The 19,501-nt window shown below is 42.8% G+C and overlaps 1 protein-coding gene across 1 annotated transcript in view; it reads right to left on the reverse strand.

Moving 5' to 3' along the window:
* Nucleotides 1–462: 462 nt before the first annotated feature.
* LOC130118574 (dynein axonemal heavy chain 11) overlaps nucleotides 463–19,501 on the reverse strand; it is an 87,945-nt gene continuing 68,906 nt past the window's right edge. Inside the window, exons 66-82 of the mRNA XM_056287015.1 lie at nucleotides 19,136–19,340; nucleotides 15,813–15,977; nucleotides 15,275–15,415; nucleotides 14,924–15,094; nucleotides 14,346–14,468; nucleotides 14,001–14,194; nucleotides 12,933–13,081; nucleotides 12,241–12,368; nucleotides 11,698–11,925; nucleotides 11,057–11,248; nucleotides 9,268–9,387; nucleotides 7,150–7,392; nucleotides 5,828–6,010; nucleotides 5,593–5,708; nucleotides 5,106–5,218; nucleotides 4,843–4,983; nucleotides 463–710 (exon numbers count right to left, since the gene is read on the reverse strand). Of these exons, the coding sequence (XP_056142990.1) occupies nucleotides 463–710; nucleotides 4,843–4,983; nucleotides 5,106–5,218; nucleotides 5,593–5,708; nucleotides 5,828–6,010; nucleotides 7,150–7,392; nucleotides 9,268–9,387; nucleotides 11,057–11,248; nucleotides 11,698–11,925; nucleotides 12,241–12,368; nucleotides 12,933–13,081; nucleotides 14,001–14,194; nucleotides 14,346–14,468; nucleotides 14,924–15,094; nucleotides 15,275–15,415; nucleotides 15,813–15,977; nucleotides 19,136–19,340 (2,860 nt within the window). The remainder of the gene's footprint in view (nucleotides 711–4,842; nucleotides 4,984–5,105; nucleotides 5,219–5,592; nucleotides 5,709–5,827; nucleotides 6,011–7,149; nucleotides 7,393–9,267; nucleotides 9,388–11,056; nucleotides 11,249–11,697; nucleotides 11,926–12,240; nucleotides 12,369–12,932; nucleotides 13,082–14,000; nucleotides 14,195–14,345; nucleotides 14,469–14,923; nucleotides 15,095–15,274; nucleotides 15,416–15,812; nucleotides 15,978–19,135; nucleotides 19,341–19,501) is intronic.

The raw sequence follows: 19,501 nt of genomic DNA on the forward strand, positions 1-19,501 counted from the left end.
AGAGGTCTTACACCGCTGGACACACACCCTTATTTAAATACACGTACACACAACAAGTTTACCAGTCTCAAGAGCTGTGCCATCATATTTATTTAGTATTTTCAAAATCTCTGAAAACACATCATGAACATAACACTGAAGCAGCACTTTGCTATACTTATTATAACTGCGGAAAATGTCTTTTTTTGTCCATCTTTCACTGAGTACAATAAAAATAAGTATAAAATACAGAAATACAAAGTATATTGATCATGATCTCAGGAAAGCTGTATTAGTGATTATTTTAAAACATTGCAAGAGAAAATTGCAATTCACTGTTCTTATATCAATACTGTTAAAAAATTAGTATTTTGTACTATGTAGACATGATCTTTAAAAAAAAAAATCTTGTCTCAATCTTTATCCTGAAAAGAAACGAGACAAAATAAAAGTCCTTGTCCACCTCCAGTATACCAGGATGTCTTATACAGACAGCAGTAACGCCACCCCGGCTATAATCCACTTGGCTGGCGGCTGCTTGGTTTTGAGACGGAGGCTCCAGATGAAGGTGGGTCCACGGAGTTTTGTGCGGTACACCGGACACTCGTAGGTGTTTCTCAGCTCCTGCTGCTCAACGGGCACAGCCCTGATGTACAGGACAGGTATGGCCGGCGTCAGCTCCCTCAGAATGGCCTCTGTGATGACGCCGCTCTTGGTGTCCCAGCGTGCTCCTGAGGGAGGCGAAATGTACAGCACGCTCAGGTTGGTCCGCAAAATGGACAGTGTTGCAAATACTCAAACATTAAAGTACGTCTTCTTTATTTCAATGGTGGTTATTTAATATAGTAAAACATACAACTGAATTCATCCCTGAGGGGCAATTAGGTTTGTTGGGTATTAAAAAAAGTCAAGATATGTATACAAACAAATCCTAACCCTTGGTACTCTGTGATGTTGGCACAGCAGGGTAAACACAGCTGCAGCTAATAACATTAATAATGTCTCCGTTTGATTTATCAGCATTGACAGAGCCAGCACTAACAGCTGTCAATGGTACTGTCAATGCTGATAAATCCAACAGATCCATTACTAATGTTATTATCTGCAGCTGTGTTTATCCTGCTATGCTAACATCACAGAGTACCAAGACCCGCCTGCTACATTTTTAACATGGTTTTTAACTAGGAGATGTCGGTAAACTCACTAAAATGGTCTAAAGGGTTTAGTTACTCTTTAAAATACCTAAAACTGATAAAAATTAGTCACATTTAGTATTGTAGGATGTGCTATATTCACAAAGTAAAGCTGTGCCCCGGTACTTCACCTTTTTTTTTTTTTGGATCTTATACTCTTTTAACCTCATTCAATCTGTTAAAGAGGCCACACATTCCAAAGGCCACATCTTAGACCTTGTACTCTCATCTGGTTTCTCTCACGAATGTCTTAATCTGGTGGATGTGACCACCAGCTGTCATTTTCAAAGTCCCACTACAGCTCGCTATTCCTGGTCACTATCCTAAAACATGCTCTTGCATTCTCAACGCTGAATCTGCAGTTAAATTCTGTGATGCTTTTCATTCATCATCCTTTAATCCCTCTTTATCCCTCCTCAATCCAGATGCACTGTTAAATTCATTCAATGATCGGTGTCTAGCCATCCTCGACCAAATTGCACCATTTAAAACTAGGAAACAAAAATCAAATAACCTCCCCTGGCTGAATGACCACAATCAAGTCAAGCCAATTTTAATTGTATAGTCCAATATCACAAATTACAAATTCGCCTTAAGGGGCTTTACAGCAACACAACATCCTGTCCTTAGACCCTCGCATTGGATAAGGAACAACTCCCTAAAAAAAAAAAAACCTTTAACAGGGAGAAAAAATGGGAAGAAACCTCAGGGAGAGCAACAGAGGAGGGCTCTCTCTCCCAAGATAGACAACGTGCAATGGATGTTTTGTTTACATAATTTACAGAATACAACACTGAAAGAGGATAACAGAATTACAATGGAGTTACAAAATGTATGAAGAATATGAGCACTCGTGCCCTAAGAAGACGCCGTAGAAAATCAGAACGACAGTGGAAGGTCAACAAGTCTGAATTAGCACATAACACCCTTAAAAACCAAATGTTAATTTACCAAAAGGCGGTTAAGGATGTGAGATCAACGTACTTCTCTGAACTAAAATCAAGAAATAACCACAATCCTAAAGTTCTCTTAAGGATTGTGAATCTGTTATTAATGGTCCCTGCTTAAGACTACCTGACAGACCACTAAGATTAGTAACAAAAGGGCTGATGGGATTTTCGGGACCGGACAGAATTACCTCAGACTTATCATCATTAAATTTGAGAATTTTTCAGATTTAATGTCAGAGAGACAAGTTGTGAGATTTGCTAGGGCTCTAGGATCTGTGGATTTCAGTGGCATGTATAACTGAGTGTCGTCAGCATAAAAATGGTATTGATTTTGAATGACCTGGCCAAGCGGCAGCATGTATATAAAAAAGAGAAGGGGACCAAGAACTGAGCCTTGAGGGACACCCCAACTCAACTGAGCCATCGAGGAAGTAGAGTTGCCCAGAACAACAGAAAAAGTTCTGTTGGTGAGGTAAGAGTGTAATAAGCCTTGATGCCAACCCAAGTCTCTAAGTGATGTAAGAGGATGATGTGATCGACTTTGTCAAAGGCAGCACTAAAGTCTAAAAGAACTAAAATCGAGCAGTCCCCTCTGTCTGCAGTCAGCAGTAAGTCATTAGTGACCTTATCTAGAGCTGTATTGGTACTATGACGTGCTCTATAACCAGACTGGAAACAGTTAAAAACACTTAGTGTTCATCCATAGGGTTAGCGGTTGTGTCAGGAAGGGCATTCAACATAAAATTTTGCCAAATCATGCGGATTGACAAGACCATACCAGATCGGTCAAGGCCCAGGTTAACAACAACCGCCATCGGTGCTGTGCCCTCACAGGGTACCAATGGAAAGTATCAAATCCGCTGTGGTGACCCATGGGACAAAGGGAACAAGCCAAAAGAAGAAATGTTCATAAAAGAAATAAATTGATTAGAAATTACTCCAGAACCTTATATAGAAAAGACAATTTGGAGATTAGTCTGTAATTACCTAGGGGCAGGGGATCTGTGATGAGTGATGAGTGAACAAAGCATGGTTAAAACTGTCTGGAAAAGAACCAGAGGCCAGAGAATTTGGAATATGCAGAATAATGGGGCTGATAGTTGAAAATACTTCCTTCAGCAGCTTAGTGGAAATTATGTCTAAGATACAGGTGGAGGAGTTTATATTGGAGACTGTACTCTCTACCATTGAAATTGTAATGGGGTGAAACTAGGTAAAAGAGGCAGAATTAACAAGGGGAATGGAACGAATGCAAGAGCCTGGCTGGATTTGGGACCTGATATTCTCCACCTTATTTACAAAATGAGTGAGAAATCTTTCAGACAACTCCACCGTCGCAGTTGGTACAAGATGCCACTGCTCGGCTCATTACTGGAACAAAGAGGCATGACCTTATCACTCCTGCGCTTGCCTCCCTACACTGGCTCCCCATTATATTTTGAATTGATTTTAAAAATGTATTGCTCATTTTTAAGGCTTTAAATGGTGTTGCTCCTACATACACTTCTGATTTATTGACCTGGTATATGCCCCCTCCACCACTAAGATCTGCAGATGGAGCCCTGCTGGTCATTCCCAGGTCTCGGTTTGTACAAAGGGTGATCGGACTTTTGCTGTTAGAGCCCCACACTATGGAACTCTCTTCCTGTCGAACTAAGACAAATCAAGTCTCTTAACTTCTTTTAAATCTTGTCTTAAAACTTTTCTTTTTATGAAAGCTTTTACAAATGTTTGATATTTCTTTTAATTTATTTATACTGTTTTTATTTTTACTCTTAGTTAGTTGGTCTTACTCTTATTTTTGCTTTTCCTGGTTTTATTGTTTTATAAAGCACTTTGTAACATTGTTTTAGAAAAGTGCTATATAAATAAAGTTACTATTATTATTACAACATTTCCCAGACAATAACCCTAGCCCAACACTGAAAAAACACAAAAACAAAATGTCATAACCTTAGAGGCTGAATACTTCAACAAAATTCTGCCCAACCACTGAATTACTGAAGATCCAAAAGGTTTTTGAATGATGTGCAATTTTTCCCCCCTTTTTCTCCCCAATTGTATCCAGCCAATTACCCCACTCTTCCAAGCCGTCCCAATCTCTACTCCACCCCCTCTGCCGATCCGGGGAGGGCTGGAGACTACCACATGCCTCCTCCGACACATGTGGAGTCACCAGCCGCTTCTTTTCACCGGACAGTGAGGAGTTTCGCCAGAGGGAAGTAGCTCATGGGAGGATCACGCTATTCCCCCCAGTTCCCCCTCCCCCCTGAACGGGCGCCCCAACCAACCAGAGGAGGTGCTAGTGCAGCGACCAGGACACATACCCACACCCGACTTCCCACCCACAGACACAGCAAATTGTGTCTGTAGGCATGCCCGACCAAGCCAGAGGTAACACGGGGATTCAAACTGCTGTCCCCGTGTGGGTTGGCAATGGAATAGACTGCCATACCACCCGGACGCCCTTGCAAAGATAATTTAAATGGGTAAAAAGTTTTCAGCACAAACTATGACCACAAGTTGACTTACAGATAACCATCCAGCTCATTTTAGACTTGATCTTGTTGCAATGAGTTGAGTGATTGAACATTCTTTTTAAAATGTATTTATTATTTAACTTTCACACATTTTTTTAGTTGTTCTTTCTTTTATTTATTCGTATTTGGTGCAAAAAAAGGTTGACATGATATTTGACAAGGGGATGATTAAATTCTTACCCTCCATGAAAAGTCCATGGACATAGGCACCCTCTCGAGGCGGATGGCCGTAGTCCTCTTTATTCTTCTTGGTTACATCCACAGTTAAAGTCATCTTGTCCAGTGGCCATCGATTCTTACGGGCAATACTTTGCTTAATAGCTGGAAGAATTTTGTGTAAATATCTGAAACTTGTGCATATGTGATCAAACCCAGCTGGGTTTTTTCTGATTCTATGAATGACAGATCTGTAAGTGGGAATCGTAACAGTCAGAAGGTCTCACCGGTGAGGAAGGATTGAGGGTTGAAAAACCCAGAAAGCCAGACAACCGCGGGCAGAACAAGGTCTTGGGTCCAGCTGTCCAACTCACAACAGCTACTCATAAGATCAGTAAACCTACCGAACATTCAGTTAACCAAAATCACTACAAATGCCAAGTTAAACACACTGCTAGCTCCATGTTTACTTCATGTTTACATGACATTTTCAGATAGGACAATTGAGTTCCTGAAACCCAAAGCAAGGGTATAAGAGTACAATTATATGACCACAGTTAATTTTGTCTTATATCCATGACTGATAAAAACATTTAGATTCGGGTCTTGATGTGAGTGGTTCTTAAAACAGAAACAAACAACCGAAAAAAAAATTAGTGGTCATTGTAGTTTTGTCAACACACTTGAGGGCACAGTACAATGCACCCTATGGTGATGTACTAGTTAGGTGTATGATGTACATGTACGTGACCAGTATGATCTATATGTAGTTACCAGTGAGTGAGTGTCTTAGAGGAGGGATAAGCCAGTCTGCTCCAGGAGTCTGGAACGCAGTCAGTGAAGAGAGCCATTTGCAGGGCCTCCATGTTGGGAGAGATGGTGAGTTCTCCCTATGGAAAGAGAATTTCATTTACACGTAAGGAAACAATTGTTCATCTTCAAATAAGAAAAATAGAAAGTTAATTGTTTGTGTAACACAGCATATGCTAAAAATAGAGCTCTCCCAAACCTTCAGGCCCAGATCCAGCTCCTTTAGGGAGCGTTTTATTTCTGCAAGCAAGGCGTTCATGCGCTCGCACTCCTGGAAGCAGACGAGGATGTACGGGCTGCGATCTACTGTCTTTGCAGTTATGTCGGCCATGTTGTACTCCTCAGGGAGTTTCTCCAGGATATCCAAAAGGATGACTTTGACCTGACCAAACCCCCCCCCCAAAAAAAACCAAAACATTTAGCTCGAGATCATGTTCAAGTTGAAGTTTATTGTCAAATAGGGAAGTTTATGACTAATTTGCAGAGGTGTGGACTCAAGTCACATGACTTGGACTCAAGTCAGACTCGAATCACAAATTTGGTGACTTTAAACTTGACAAAACTGAAAAAGACTTGCAACTGGATTTTGACTTTAACACATGACTTATGACTTGACCTTGAGCCTTCTGACTTGAAAGACTCGATACTTTCACCAAGCCCAAAGATTAAAAGCTTTTAAAAAGTGTGCCGCCAATCAACTCGTCATTTCCATAATTACATATCCGCTTTGAATCAATTCATAAAAAAATAAAGATTTTAAAACGCATTCATGATTGCATGAATTCGATATATTAACCACTACTCCATTGTTCAAATTTTGAAGGGGCATTAAATTAAATGATGAGACCATAATGACTTGTTTAGGACCTTAAACTCAACATTTAGGACTTGGGACTTGGCTCACAACTTGAGTGCCAAGACTTGAGACTTACTTGTGAGTTGCAAAATAATGACTTTGCCCCACCTCTGGTAATCTGTCTTGGTGAGATACTTATCATGAGGAAACAAGGGCATGAACATAAAGTTTTAACATAGAAAATTAAATAAAACGAACCAGAACCTCTTACATTATTTATGAACTAAGCTAGCAACACTTAGAAAGACTTTGCTCAGTTATATAACTTCATTGTGTTTTCTCAGTTATCGTCATTGCAGTTGTCAATGGCAAAGGCTTCTGTGATCAGTCAAACCTCAGTTGACCCCATCTAGAAATGAACCCTGAATCGAGGTGAGGGATGATGGGACGTCTGAATGTATCTATGTGTGAATGTGGGGGTCAGGCCACAGTAAAAAAAAACAAAAACAAAACAAAAATGGCTTTAAAACAAATAAAAATAGAAAATGAGAATAATAATTTTCATTATGAAATGATAGTATATCATCACAATAATCACAATGATATTAAAAGAATTGATACAGCACCAAAATCAAAACTGTCAAGGCAAGGCTGAAAGGGTAACATTTTTTTTGGCTGTTTGAAAACATTAAGTGCTGTAGCTGGCCTGTTTCAGCCTCGTGTACCTTCTCCTCTGTGCTGCAGGATGCCCTCTCTCCCCTGGAGGCGCTGTGGGGCTGCAGGTCCAGCAGGGACCTGAAGAGGTCATCAGAGGCGACAGTGAGGAAGCCCAGCTCGGCGTTAGCATGCAGGCCGTACAGGGCAGGGTTCTCGGGAGGGAGGTGGTCATCCACATAACTGTGGTAACCACCGTAATCCATGAACGGAGGGACCGGAAAGTCGGGACACAGATATAACTCCCCTTCAAACTGTAAGACGACACATTGACACAGGTGTCACCGAAATGAGAAGAGTTACAAACTTCCGGTAAGATGTGAAGGATGCTAGTTATGTTTTATAAATGCTTGTCTTTTCAGCTGTTTAAGGGCCAAAGTTCTTCCAGTGATTTCCAACGTAGCTACAGTTGAGCAAAAGCGGAAACTTTGCACTTAAACTAAACCAGTTGCTTGATATACCCTGCGTATATAATGATAATTTAGTGAGCTGTCCCAAACATTTTTTTACCATTAATATATCACTTGTGTTTTTTGGATACTATGGAAATGTCTTTAGACTGTAGGAGGAAACCGGAGCACCCGCAGGAAACCCACGCAGACAAGGGGACATATAGACATGTGGGTCAGGTGAATCGGCCATACTAAATTGTCCCTAGGTGTTAGTGTGTCAGCCCTATGATGGCCTGGTGGCCTGTCCAGGGTGTCTCCCTGCCTGCCACCCAATGACTGCTGGGATAGGCTCCAGCATCCCCGCAACCCCAATTGGGATAAGCGGCTTGGATAATGGATGGATGGATGGATGGAAATACATCTAGACTGCCTAATGCAGAGACAGCAAATACAACTAATTCCAAGTACCTCATCATGAGAAAGGCTATCTATGTGCTGCAAATAAAAAGTTTGGTACCAGCATTTTATGTTCAATTTCCCAATCTAAAAGAAAACGAAAAGAATTAGAAGAGAAAAAAAAAATCTTCAAGTGAAGTTCGGTCTTAACTGGTGTGTTTCAGCACATGTGTTTGGGTGGTAATCAGTATGACGGACAACAGCACGCGGCTGAGACAAATGCTGCTGTGCATACAGCCAAACACAGTGATTGATGGCTGATTGTCTGTGGGCGTAATGGCGATCTGGGGGAGAGCGCAGCCGTGTGGCTTACCAGTAATGGTGAATCGGCTCAGGTGTAATCACACAACTGTGTGAGAGGAAGACGAGAATTCCAAATGCAGCCGCTGCCGCCACGTAAACACTCACCGGCAAAACACCAGACAAATAATCACCTCACAATCCCGTATAGCAAAGTGCTCTTCATGAGCCAGTGGTATGTGTTAGTTTACAAGACGGGAACATTATGGAAGGCTTTAGCTGCAGAACGTCCTGTGTCGTACACTGCCATTCACTGCTGTATACTGTACTGATTGTAAAGTCCTCCGAGACCACCCTGTGAATTTGGGCTATACAAACAAACTTCACTAGAACGATTTAAAATAACACTGAACTAGTTTATAACTGTTTGGTTAATATGTCATCATAACTTCTGTAGGACAGATGAACAGTCGGCGATGACAGTGACATAAACTCAGTAATGTGGTTTCTAAATTTCCAAAGCTTTCGAACGATATTCAGTAATCTCACATCTTTGGGGATTTTGGCATTTTCCTTATTATTTCTATCCGATAAACTTTTCCAAAAAATTAAAACATGAATTTGCGTCTAATAGTCTTAAATAGAATAAAATAAAGTGATTATATTCATTCATTCACAAGGCTCAGTGCTTTCGGTTTTTATTTTTCAAAGCCATCCAGCATGCCGAATTTCACCACAAGAGGACACTGTTACATAACCTCACACAAACAGGAACAACTTTTGAAAACGTGTGAAAATCAGTTTAAAAATCTGGGTATTTTTCAGTGAAAATCAGTAAAAACCGACAACGCTGAGCCTTGTTCATTCATTATCTAAACCGCTGATCCTCACTCAGGGTCGTGGGGATGCTGGAGCCTATCCCGTGGGGACTTTTTAAAATCTTATATAGCGTGCCCATTAACCCATTTAAAATCAAACCCACAGCGGCTGTTTTAATCAAACGTGTATTTAGGTAACATGCCAACATGAACTTTGACCTACCATTCTCGGCTGCATATATTCTAGCAGGTAGGTTCGACAAAGTCTCCTGTCCCAGTCATCAGTGATGTGCCCTCCATACATAATCTCTCCAAAAAGGAACCACAAATCCTCCCAAGGAACCTGCAGGAAGTACAACAACCTTAAATTAACACGCACACGTCTGCAAAATAATACGCTCCCTAGAGATTATCTGGCTGGCACGCCTTCTTATGTAAAGACTTGAAAATTATTCTCAGGATACCAGTATTTCAGATTTATATTATTCTATATCCGCTTCTCTTTTCAGCACATCCGAAGCATCAAACTACTTTTCCCCCTCTGAAACTTAAGATGACGCAATCGCCTCAAGTTTTACGATGACGACAGCGGTTGGGAAATTTGAAGGAAAAAAAAAACCGTTCCTTTACAAACACTGATCTAACGTGTGACAGAAGAGTCTGACACAGTGGGAGATCGGGACCCTCAAGGGGGGTGAAGGAGGAAGAAAAGAGCCCGTGATTCATAACAAATTACAAAAGCTGGAGGTTCACAATCATTTGTACCTGTATTGTTTTGCAAATTGCCTCCCTCATCGGCTTTAATTGCAGTGATCACTTATGCAGCGTTGTGAACTGTCACAGTGGCTGCGTGTAATTACATTTAGGATGACGCTTCATTGCCTTCCTAATGAATTCTCTGTATACGCACATACAGGTTAGTGTTTGGTTAACATAATGAAGGACATTCGTTTTTTTGGAGGGCAGAATACCCACGAGACATAATTGGTTGTGACCGGAGTAATAGGGGTGCTAAAAGGAGCGCATTACGAGTCCTGAGGGGTGCAGCGCCACAAGAATGGATTTTTTTGTCTTACCGAAATAAAGCTAAATTATACGTTTGGGGTGTTTGTAGTTATTAGAGTAGAAAAGTGGAAAGAAAAATGATAGGAATTAATATTTTTCCACACTTAATAATGGAACAAAAGATTTCTCTATGTAACTGGATGCACTGGAGGATAATTCAGAACGACTGGCTGACACCACCGCCACGGTTACCGCCATCGCTGCTGTCATATAGATTTACTGCCATGGCAATAATCAACACACTGCCAAATTAAACAATGATCAATGTGCCTTGATTCGACAACAGTACTAATACTACCAACAACAACAGTATTTATAGTCTATACTCACCTCATCTAATTCAGTGAGACCGGATAGGACTGCCATCACAGGGCCCATGCACACACAGTCACTCACATACCATTCATACCTATGGACACCTTGCACGGTATGTCATTGGACTGTGAGAGGAAACCCAAACAAATACTCTTCACTCACACCAAAAGCGTCTTGAGTGACAAAAGCATCCACTCATTTTAAATGAGAGCTGGCAACAAGGAACAGCCGTCATGATGGCAGCGGCGAGCGGCGTGACGTCAGCGCCCAGAGCAACGATGCGCCGACTCGGCATCCAATTGTAGACGGGTATTTCTTCCTGCTGTAACATCTCAACTACATACTTGATGTGAAAGGCTACTGGGAACAACTAAACTTCATGTGTCCTGCACAGCTTGAACGACCCACCCCTCTGGCAACGACTGCTAGAAGGCTGGCCGCGAGCAGCTAGCTTCCAAAATGATCATTGGCATGCATAATGCTTTTGGTGCAGGCACAGGGTGACAGAACTTGCAAACTCCACACAGACGGGCTGGGATCAAACCCAGGACCCTCCTGCTGTGGAGGTAATTGCACTAACAACTTATCCACCATGCTGGTATAAAAACAAAATCCAGTGACAGTGGAAATACCTTGGAGTTGGCCTCCAAGTAGTTGTACAAGACATTGACAGAGATGGTGAGGTCTCCAGTGTTGAAGGGATAGCTGCAGTTCCAGCCCTGGGGACCAAACTTACGGCGTTCAGTGACACAGGCATGAAAATAACACAGGGAGAAGAAGACAGCATTGAACTCCTGCTCCCTTGAACACATCTCGAGGGTGTCCTTAGAAGAGAGAGAAATTAGTTGAGAAAGTATTAACATCATGCATGTCACACACACACACACACACACACACACTCTCTCTAAATTATTAATTCATTTTCAATAACTAAATACAATTCAACGCTGCAGGGGCTGGAGCCTTTCCCACAATGCATAGGGCAGAAGGTACAGAGACACCCTGAATAACTGACCAGTCAATCATGGAGACAACACACAAACATACAGTCATTTACACCTGCGCAGATATCTATTGGCAATGTACAACCTCCATTTCACTTGACTTTGGACTTGCAAGAAACTTCCCGAAGGAGGACTGGGATCAAACCCAGGACCCTTTGCTGGGAGGCATGAACCCACTAAGCCACAACCCACCCAACTGTTCAGTTAAAGATGCAAAATAACATCACAAACTAAGTCCTGATTCTTTTTTCTTTTTTTTGCACTCATGCCTGACTGAAGTTGTCGAGGGCTGCGTGCAGACTGGCATTCATGCCAGCAGGGGGCTCGTTGGTGATTTTAATGGAATTCTCCAGTATGCCTCTGGGAATAAAATGCTGGTTTGGGTTTGGTGCCGGTTCGCCACTGATGAACACCCGGAAGTTTGGATGACTGTCCACCGCAGTCATCTCCAGAAGAAGCTCCAGAGAGGGAAGCCAGCGAGCTACCAGATGAATGTTCTGACCCAAAAAAAAAAATACAATGGACTCAAGTTGTGTATTTCTGAATGGTACAAACAAAATATTTGTGTTCAATTTTGGGAGCTTTGGTTAGAAACATAAAAAGATTTAAGTGTGTCATTACAAAAACCATAGCCTTTTTGAGTGGCCACAGGTATGTATTTGTGTAGCTCATTTGGCCAAACACTGAACCGAACTGGATTCGTTTCCCTGGCTCAGGTGGTGAGATAATTAACTCGGGTGATTTATAGGCTGGTTGGAGCAACAGCCTGGTTTTGCTGTTGTTACCCAGACACTGTGGGTGACACCTCCTACCTGCAGAAATACCCAGTGTCCAAGCTGAGAGGCGCTCCTCAAAAGCCTCTTGGCTGTCTCCTCTTGCCCCTGGCCGAGGGACACGTTGTGCATTGTGCCTTGGTCAATGGAGAAGCTCATCCTCAGCCCTGAAACAGATAAAAGACCACTTAGGAAAAAAATTCATTCATTCTCAATACCCATTTCATTTAACTCAGAGTCATGGGGGCTGGAGCCTATTCCAGCAGGCACTGGGCTGAAGACACGGAGACGCCCATGACATGGCCCACAGATACACTCATACAATAATATGGGAATATTTTAGTCTCCAATTCACCTGACATGCATGTCTTTTGACTTCAGGAGGATACCAGTGCAAACAGAAAACATATGAACTCTACACAGAAGGGTTTGAAACAAAGCCAGGATTCTCCATATTGTGAGAAAACAGTCCTAAACCACTAAGCCAACATGCCACCCACACTAGAATTATATGAATATGCAAATATGAGAATATGAGAAAATTATTAGCAAATGACACCACATATAATGATGTTACATTGCAAAATGCTATAAATACATGAGAACCTTCAGCCTTTGAGGGGCAGGGATCAAAACCAAGTACTAACCACCAAGCCATCATGCTGCCCTCCAAGTTAAACATGACTCCCGAGGAGAGATAGTAGGCATTCCTGACAGGTGCAACACAGTACCTAGTTTCTCAACATCTTTTAGGGGGTCTACTCCAGGTGAGAGTATGAAGAACATGGGTGTCGAAGGCCCACTGTCTTCAAACGACTTCTCTAATTCCAACCCTGCAGCCTCCACATATCTCGCCCCCATGCTCTCTTCCACAAAGTTCCTGCCAAGCAGAAATATACAGAGTCTTGGTGATCAGTGAATTAATTAAGTTAAGTTTCCTTTATTAGGCCCCTTGGAGACATTCATTTACTGCAAATTAACCCATCCCAGCTGTGACCTGTGTAGCTGGGAGCAGCGGACTGCCGCCTTCATGCTGCGCCTGGGGACCAACTCCAGTTCTTTTCCCATTGCCTTGGTCAGGGGCACAGACAGGAGTATAAACCCTAACATGCATGTTTCTTTTGATGGTGGGGGAAACCGGAGGACCCGGAGAAAACCCACCACAGACACGGGGAGAACATGCAAACTCCACAGAGAGGATGACCTGGGACGACCCCCCCCAAGGTTGGACTACCCCGGGGTTCGAACCCAGGACCTTCTTGCTGTGAGGCGACAGCGCTAACCACTGGGCCACCTTGCTGGCCTTTTTTATTTTTTTAAACGGAGAATGAATGGAGCGGTTAACATGTTTTCTATGTATCAACACTTCAAGACTGAAAAGGATCCACTACCACGAGAACTTTTCATAGGTGAACCTTCTCATACCTGCACTTTACTGCCATTGCACAGTCCTGCAGTTAATACTTGCATGGACCTGAATCTTAACTGGGATTCATACTTGAACATACACATCACTTAAGAGACTAGAATTCAATGCACTGTCCTTGTCTTGTTGCCCTTTTAGTCTTTAAGTCCTGTTGTCATAATGTTATGTGATGACTATTGCACTGCTTCTGTGACTTCTGTTGAATTACTATAATACTATTGTATTTTTAATGTCGCACTGATATGATGCCAAGGTCTACTGTTCTACTACATGTAAACTGTTACAACCGGTAAAAATGAGGAACACACTCCTTCTCATTTGTAAACTTGTATGACTGAAATGACAATAAACTTGACATGACCCGATGACTTGCCTAAGTGCATAGGCCATGCGATCCGGGCGGACAGCTCTCAGGATGATAAGCTTTTGCAGAGAGCTCGTATTCTTCCAGTCCTGGGGAAGCCTCTCGATTTCAGGGCACTTCGATTCAATTAGTTTCCTCCAGTGTTTGGGTGAGCTCTCCACGTCTCGGTCCAGTCCACTGAAATGCTCCGACCCAGAAATTGTCTAGTTCCAGATAACAGACAGGGTAAGTTCCTTGCTAGCTTCTGGAAATGTGATGACCTGATGGTACAGTAAGTAGCAACGCAAAAACAATTGAAAAGCTGAAAAGGTTAAATCTAGTCGCTCTCATTTATGGATTCTCTTGTGACTGTACCTTAATGGCCCCCCAAGCTTGTGGAGAGAGGAAGGGCATGGGGCAAACTTTGCAAGGCTCCACAGGAAAATGCAGCAAGAAGGTGAGTTCCTGAGCATCAATCAAGTCCTGTTTCAGGAGAATCTGAGGAGTGAAGGGGGCATGAGCATCAAGCAATTTACAAGGATAAGACCAGAACTTGTCATGTCGTATCAATCCTTTTTTTTTTTTCAAAACATTTTGCACTCTCATCATGACTGAGAAAAAAAAATGCAATTCGGCTTCATCAACCTGAGCATCCTGCTGAAAAGAGTGTCTCTGAATGTGAAAACAGGCCCAGCTACAGCAGAGCCCCACAACTTCTAAGATGAAAACAGTTGGCACAATGACGGATAATTGCATTATGCCATCAGAACCCACCCCCCTGTCAGAACCAAGTGCCCCGACGGCAGTCATGAAGCCAGGTGTGAGAGTAAATCAATAGCAGCGTATGGTCCCGCTGACTGCTTTTAATTGAAGTTAATGCAGGGGCAGAAAAGTACTTTGATTGATGAGCGTGACAGAAGGCCCCACCTTTGAGGCGGCCCCAGGCCCCTTACCTGGAAGGCAATGTGTGACAAGAAGGTTAACTTGTCTCTCTCAAACAGGCCCTGGCTGACGTACAAGAATACTGAGTAAGTGATGGCCTCCATGAGGAGGAGCACTCTGGCCCTCACATCCTCGTCCCACTCTGCTCGCTTCATGGCTTTGTTAAACACCGCGGTGAAGGTCTAGAAAACAAGTGCATCCAGAACAATGGCACAATAGTGCTGCTTTTTAAATAATTCTATTTTTTAATAATCTTCTGCACTTAGGAAACATGACACAAAATGCAACTTTTAATAAAATGCAACATGGATTGAAACATTGGACACGATGACGTGAGTTCTCTGAGAGAAGAGGTTTTTCACCTTGAGGGAAAACTGGTAGATGGGGTTAATCTTGCTGAGATCATCGATGATGAAGTAGAGGAGTGACGCTCTCTCAGCTGCGGGGCGGTAAAGATCCCGAGCCTCGTTGATCTCTGTCTCGTTCTCAATGGCCTCCACCACCTGTGTGTGTTCAGATCACGCCAAAATGAGCGATTACGCCCTCAGTCATGCTCCAAATCATCCCCATTACACATGTTCTTAACAACACGTCATTTGTGGCTAATGCAATAAAATGAGGCTCTCGCTGTTGTGTGACGTTAAGAAAAGAACCCCAAAACAAAACAGATAAATACTTGAGTGACACTTTGAAAAGAAAAACTGATCTACGGTCAGAGAATTAAAGACGGACTCTTTGGTCTCAAACAGCAGCCCCCAGTCAAGTCCTCTGGGAACCCCAGTACTACGGGTTTTCTATTCTACCAGGTAGATTCACCTCAACAACCTGCTAGAGTAGAAAACCAGCAGTACCGGGTTCACCGAGAACCAGACTGAGAACAACGGGTGTAATATACCTCACCTTGCGATGAATATGAGCCGCTGTGGTTTTGGTGCCCTCAAGTTGTTCCACCAGGGAAATGTCGCCCAGGAAGTTTCCCTCAGCTGCAGAGAGGCGACTCAGCAGTTCATCCTCCAAACTCTTGAGCTCGATCTTGAAGTGGTTCTGCTGTTTCGTGAGCTCCAACTTGTGTAAATAAAATAGTAAATGAATAAATCTTTATGATGGACTAATGAGTCTTGTAAAATCACCCAAATATAAAAACAATTTGGGGGGAGGATTTCCCCCCCTTTTTCACCCCAATTGTACCCGTCCAATTAGCCCACTCTTCCAAACCGTCTTGGTCGCTGCTCCACCCTCTCTGCCGATCTGGGGAGGGCTGCAGACTACCACATGCCTCCTCTGATACATGTGGAGTCACCAGCCACTTCTTTTCACCTGACAGTGAGGAGTTTCGCCAGGGGGATGTAGTGCATGGGAGGATCACGCTATAGCTCCCAGTTCCCCCTCCCCCCTGAACAGGCGCCCCAACCGATCAGAGGAGGCGCTAGTGTAGCGACCAGGACACATACCCACATCCGGCTTCCCACCGGCAGACACGGCCAATTGTGTCTGTGGGGACGCCTGACCAAGCCGGAGGTAACACAGGGACTCAAACCGGCGATCCCCGTGTTGGTAGGCAACGGAATAGACCACCATGATACCCAGATGCCCCCACTCAAATATTTTTACTGTACGTAATGGTAAAACTACGTGACATGCTGGGCTCAATTAATTAATCGCATATTATTTACAATGTCGACATTAGCTTCCACAGTTAATTGAACGTCGCCCAGGGGCAATTATTCCCGCTGGGTTTGGCTTGCTCTGGTGTGAAAAAAAACATTATTTTGATTTGAAGATTTGCTCATTTGAACTTTTATTATTTTATAGGTTTATAAAATAATTATGAATGTAAAGTCAGTTTTCCGTTGATTTAAAATGCTCCATAAAACCATTCTGTTCCCTAATGAATGAATAATGGTGATAAATAATCATGACCACAATATTCAGCAACATAATTGTGGATATTATTTTAGTCATAATTGTGCATCGCTAATGGAACGTAAAACTATCACAGTCATGTATATACACTCACTGGCCACTTTATTAGGTACACCTTGCTAGTACCGGGTTGGACCCCCTTTTGCCTTCAGAACTGCCTTAATCCTTCGTGGCATAGATTCAACAAGGTACTGGAAACATTCCTCAGAGAGTTTGGTCCATATTGACATGATAGCATCACGCAGTTGCTGCAGATTTGTCGGCTGCACATCCATGATGCAAATCTCCCGGTCCACCACATCCCAAAGGTGCTCTATTGGATTGAGATCTGGTGACTGTGGAGGCCATTTGAGTACAGTGAACTCATTGTCATGTTCAAGAAACCAGTCTGAGATGATTCGAGCTTTATGACATGGCACATTATCCTGCTGGAAGTAGCTATCAGAAGATGGGAACACTGTGGTCATAAAGGGATGGACATGGTCAGCAACAATACTCAGGTAGGCTGTGGCGTTGACACGATGCTCAATTGGTACTAAGGGGCCCAAAGTGTGCCAAGAAAATATCCCCCACACCATTACACCACCACCACCAGCCTGAACCGTTGATACAAGGCAGGATGGATCCATGCTTTCATGTTGTTGACGCCAATTTCTGACCCTACCATCCGAATGTCGCAGCAGAAATCGAGACTCATCAGACCAGGCAACGTTTTTCCAATCTTCTGTTGTCCAATTTTGGTGAGCCTGTGTGAATTGTAGCCTCAGTTTCCTGTTCTTAGCTGACAGGAGTGGCACCCGGTGTGGTCTTCTGCTGCTGTAGCCCATCTGCCTCAAGGTTCGACGTGTTGTGCGTTCAGAGATGCTCTTCTGCATACCTCGGTTGTAATGAGTGGTTATTTGAGTTACTGTTGCCTTTCTATCAGCTCCAACCAGTCTGGCCATTCTCCTCTGACCTCTGGCATCAACAAGGCATTTTTGCCCACAGAACTGCTGCTCACTGGATATTTTCTCTTTTTCGGACCATTCTCTGTAAACCCTAGAGATGGTTGTGCGTGAAAATCCCAGTAGATCAGCAGTTTCTGAAATACTCAGACCAGCCCGTCTGGCACCAACAACCATGTCACGTTCATAGTCACTTAAATCACCTTTCTTCCCCATTCTGATGCTCGGTTTGAACTGCAGCAGATCGTCTTGACCATGTCTACATGCATAAATGCATTGAGTTGCTGCCATGTGATTGGCTGATTAGAAATATGCGTTAACGAGCAGTTGGACAGGTGTGCCTAATAAAGTGGCCGGTGAGTGTATATTACTGAAAAAATGACTAGTTCCTTGTCTATACTTATCTGGATAAAGGCAAGGAGAACCCTGGACAGACTGACAGAGGGCCAACACAATCACACACACACACATACACACACCATTTATACTTTCAGGTAAAATAAGAGTTCCCAATTCACTGAATACACAAAGCGTTTTGACTGTGGAGGTAAACGGGAGCCATGACAGGAAACCCACACACTCATACTCCATGCTGCCCGGCTGAATAACATCTAATAGGGTGGTTGGGGGATGAAAATGAATGGGGTTTTGGTTAACCAACTGAAATAAGATCTGTGATCAACACACGCTCAGGAGCTTTGTGTCTTTTGTTCTAAGGGATAATGTTCACAAATTTAGACACTTAAATACCATTAGTATTTAGATACCATTGTTGTGAGCAAAAGCACAGGCTAATGTAAGAATGGTGCTTTCTTCTCGCCTTTTTATACAAGACGAATGCTTCAAATTTTACGAAGTGAAGGTTCAATGACCAATCTATATCACGTGACAAAAAACTTTTAAGCTTGTGTATACAGACTTTGAGATTTTAACAAATAATTAGGGATGCCATCAAATATCGATATTGAAAATCAATTGGCGTATCGTTAAATCAATATACCAAAATTACAATAAAACGTAATTGCTGAAGCCCTGTTTTTCTTATTTGTTTAGGTAATGCAATTTATTTGATGACCACACGGCGGCGATATTATGTTCTGCCACCTCCCTGCATGCCTCCTAAATCAGTGGGTTACTATTATCATTATTACAGCCAGTTTTAATAGGTTTCTCTGCTGGTCTACTTTTTTTTTTTAATTTGCCAATATATATTGATAATCATTGGGGTTTTTTTCCCTGATTATTGCTGCTTGAAAGAGGGCTCAATGAGAAACCTACAAATGACCCATTCATTTTGCTTGGAAGAAAGAGCTGAAGGCCGCAGACATCGAGGGATATCTGGAGGTGGTGGCTTACCTTGAGGGCCTCCAGATCAGGCCTCTCCCTGGTCACCACCTGTCCCAGCAGTTGCTCCTCCAGGCCCACAGGAGTCACTGTGAAGTTTATGAGGGCGGTCTGGGCCTGGAGCTCCGGCGGGAAATGGGGATTGGCCATCTTGGTGTGAAGAATGAGCCGGAAGTTGGCGTTGTATTCACATTCCTTATCCCCGATACAAATGTACCTGAATCAGAAAGAAAAAACTCAGTGATTTTCATTTCCTGACTTTTTCCTTTATTGTACCTTTAATTTCACGTTATCTACAAGTCATTTACCACTATGTCTTCTGATATTACATTTTAGGGTAGGGTCACCCTAAAACAAAAAAAAACAAAAATTATTATT

The sequence above is a fragment of the Lampris incognitus genome, chromosome 9 (genome assembly GCF_029633865.1).
Source record: "Lampris incognitus isolate fLamInc1 chromosome 9, fLamInc1.hap2, whole genome shotgun sequence".
NCBI classification, from domain to species: Eukaryota; Metazoa; Chordata; class Actinopteri; order Lampriformes; family Lampridae; genus Lampris; species Lampris incognitus.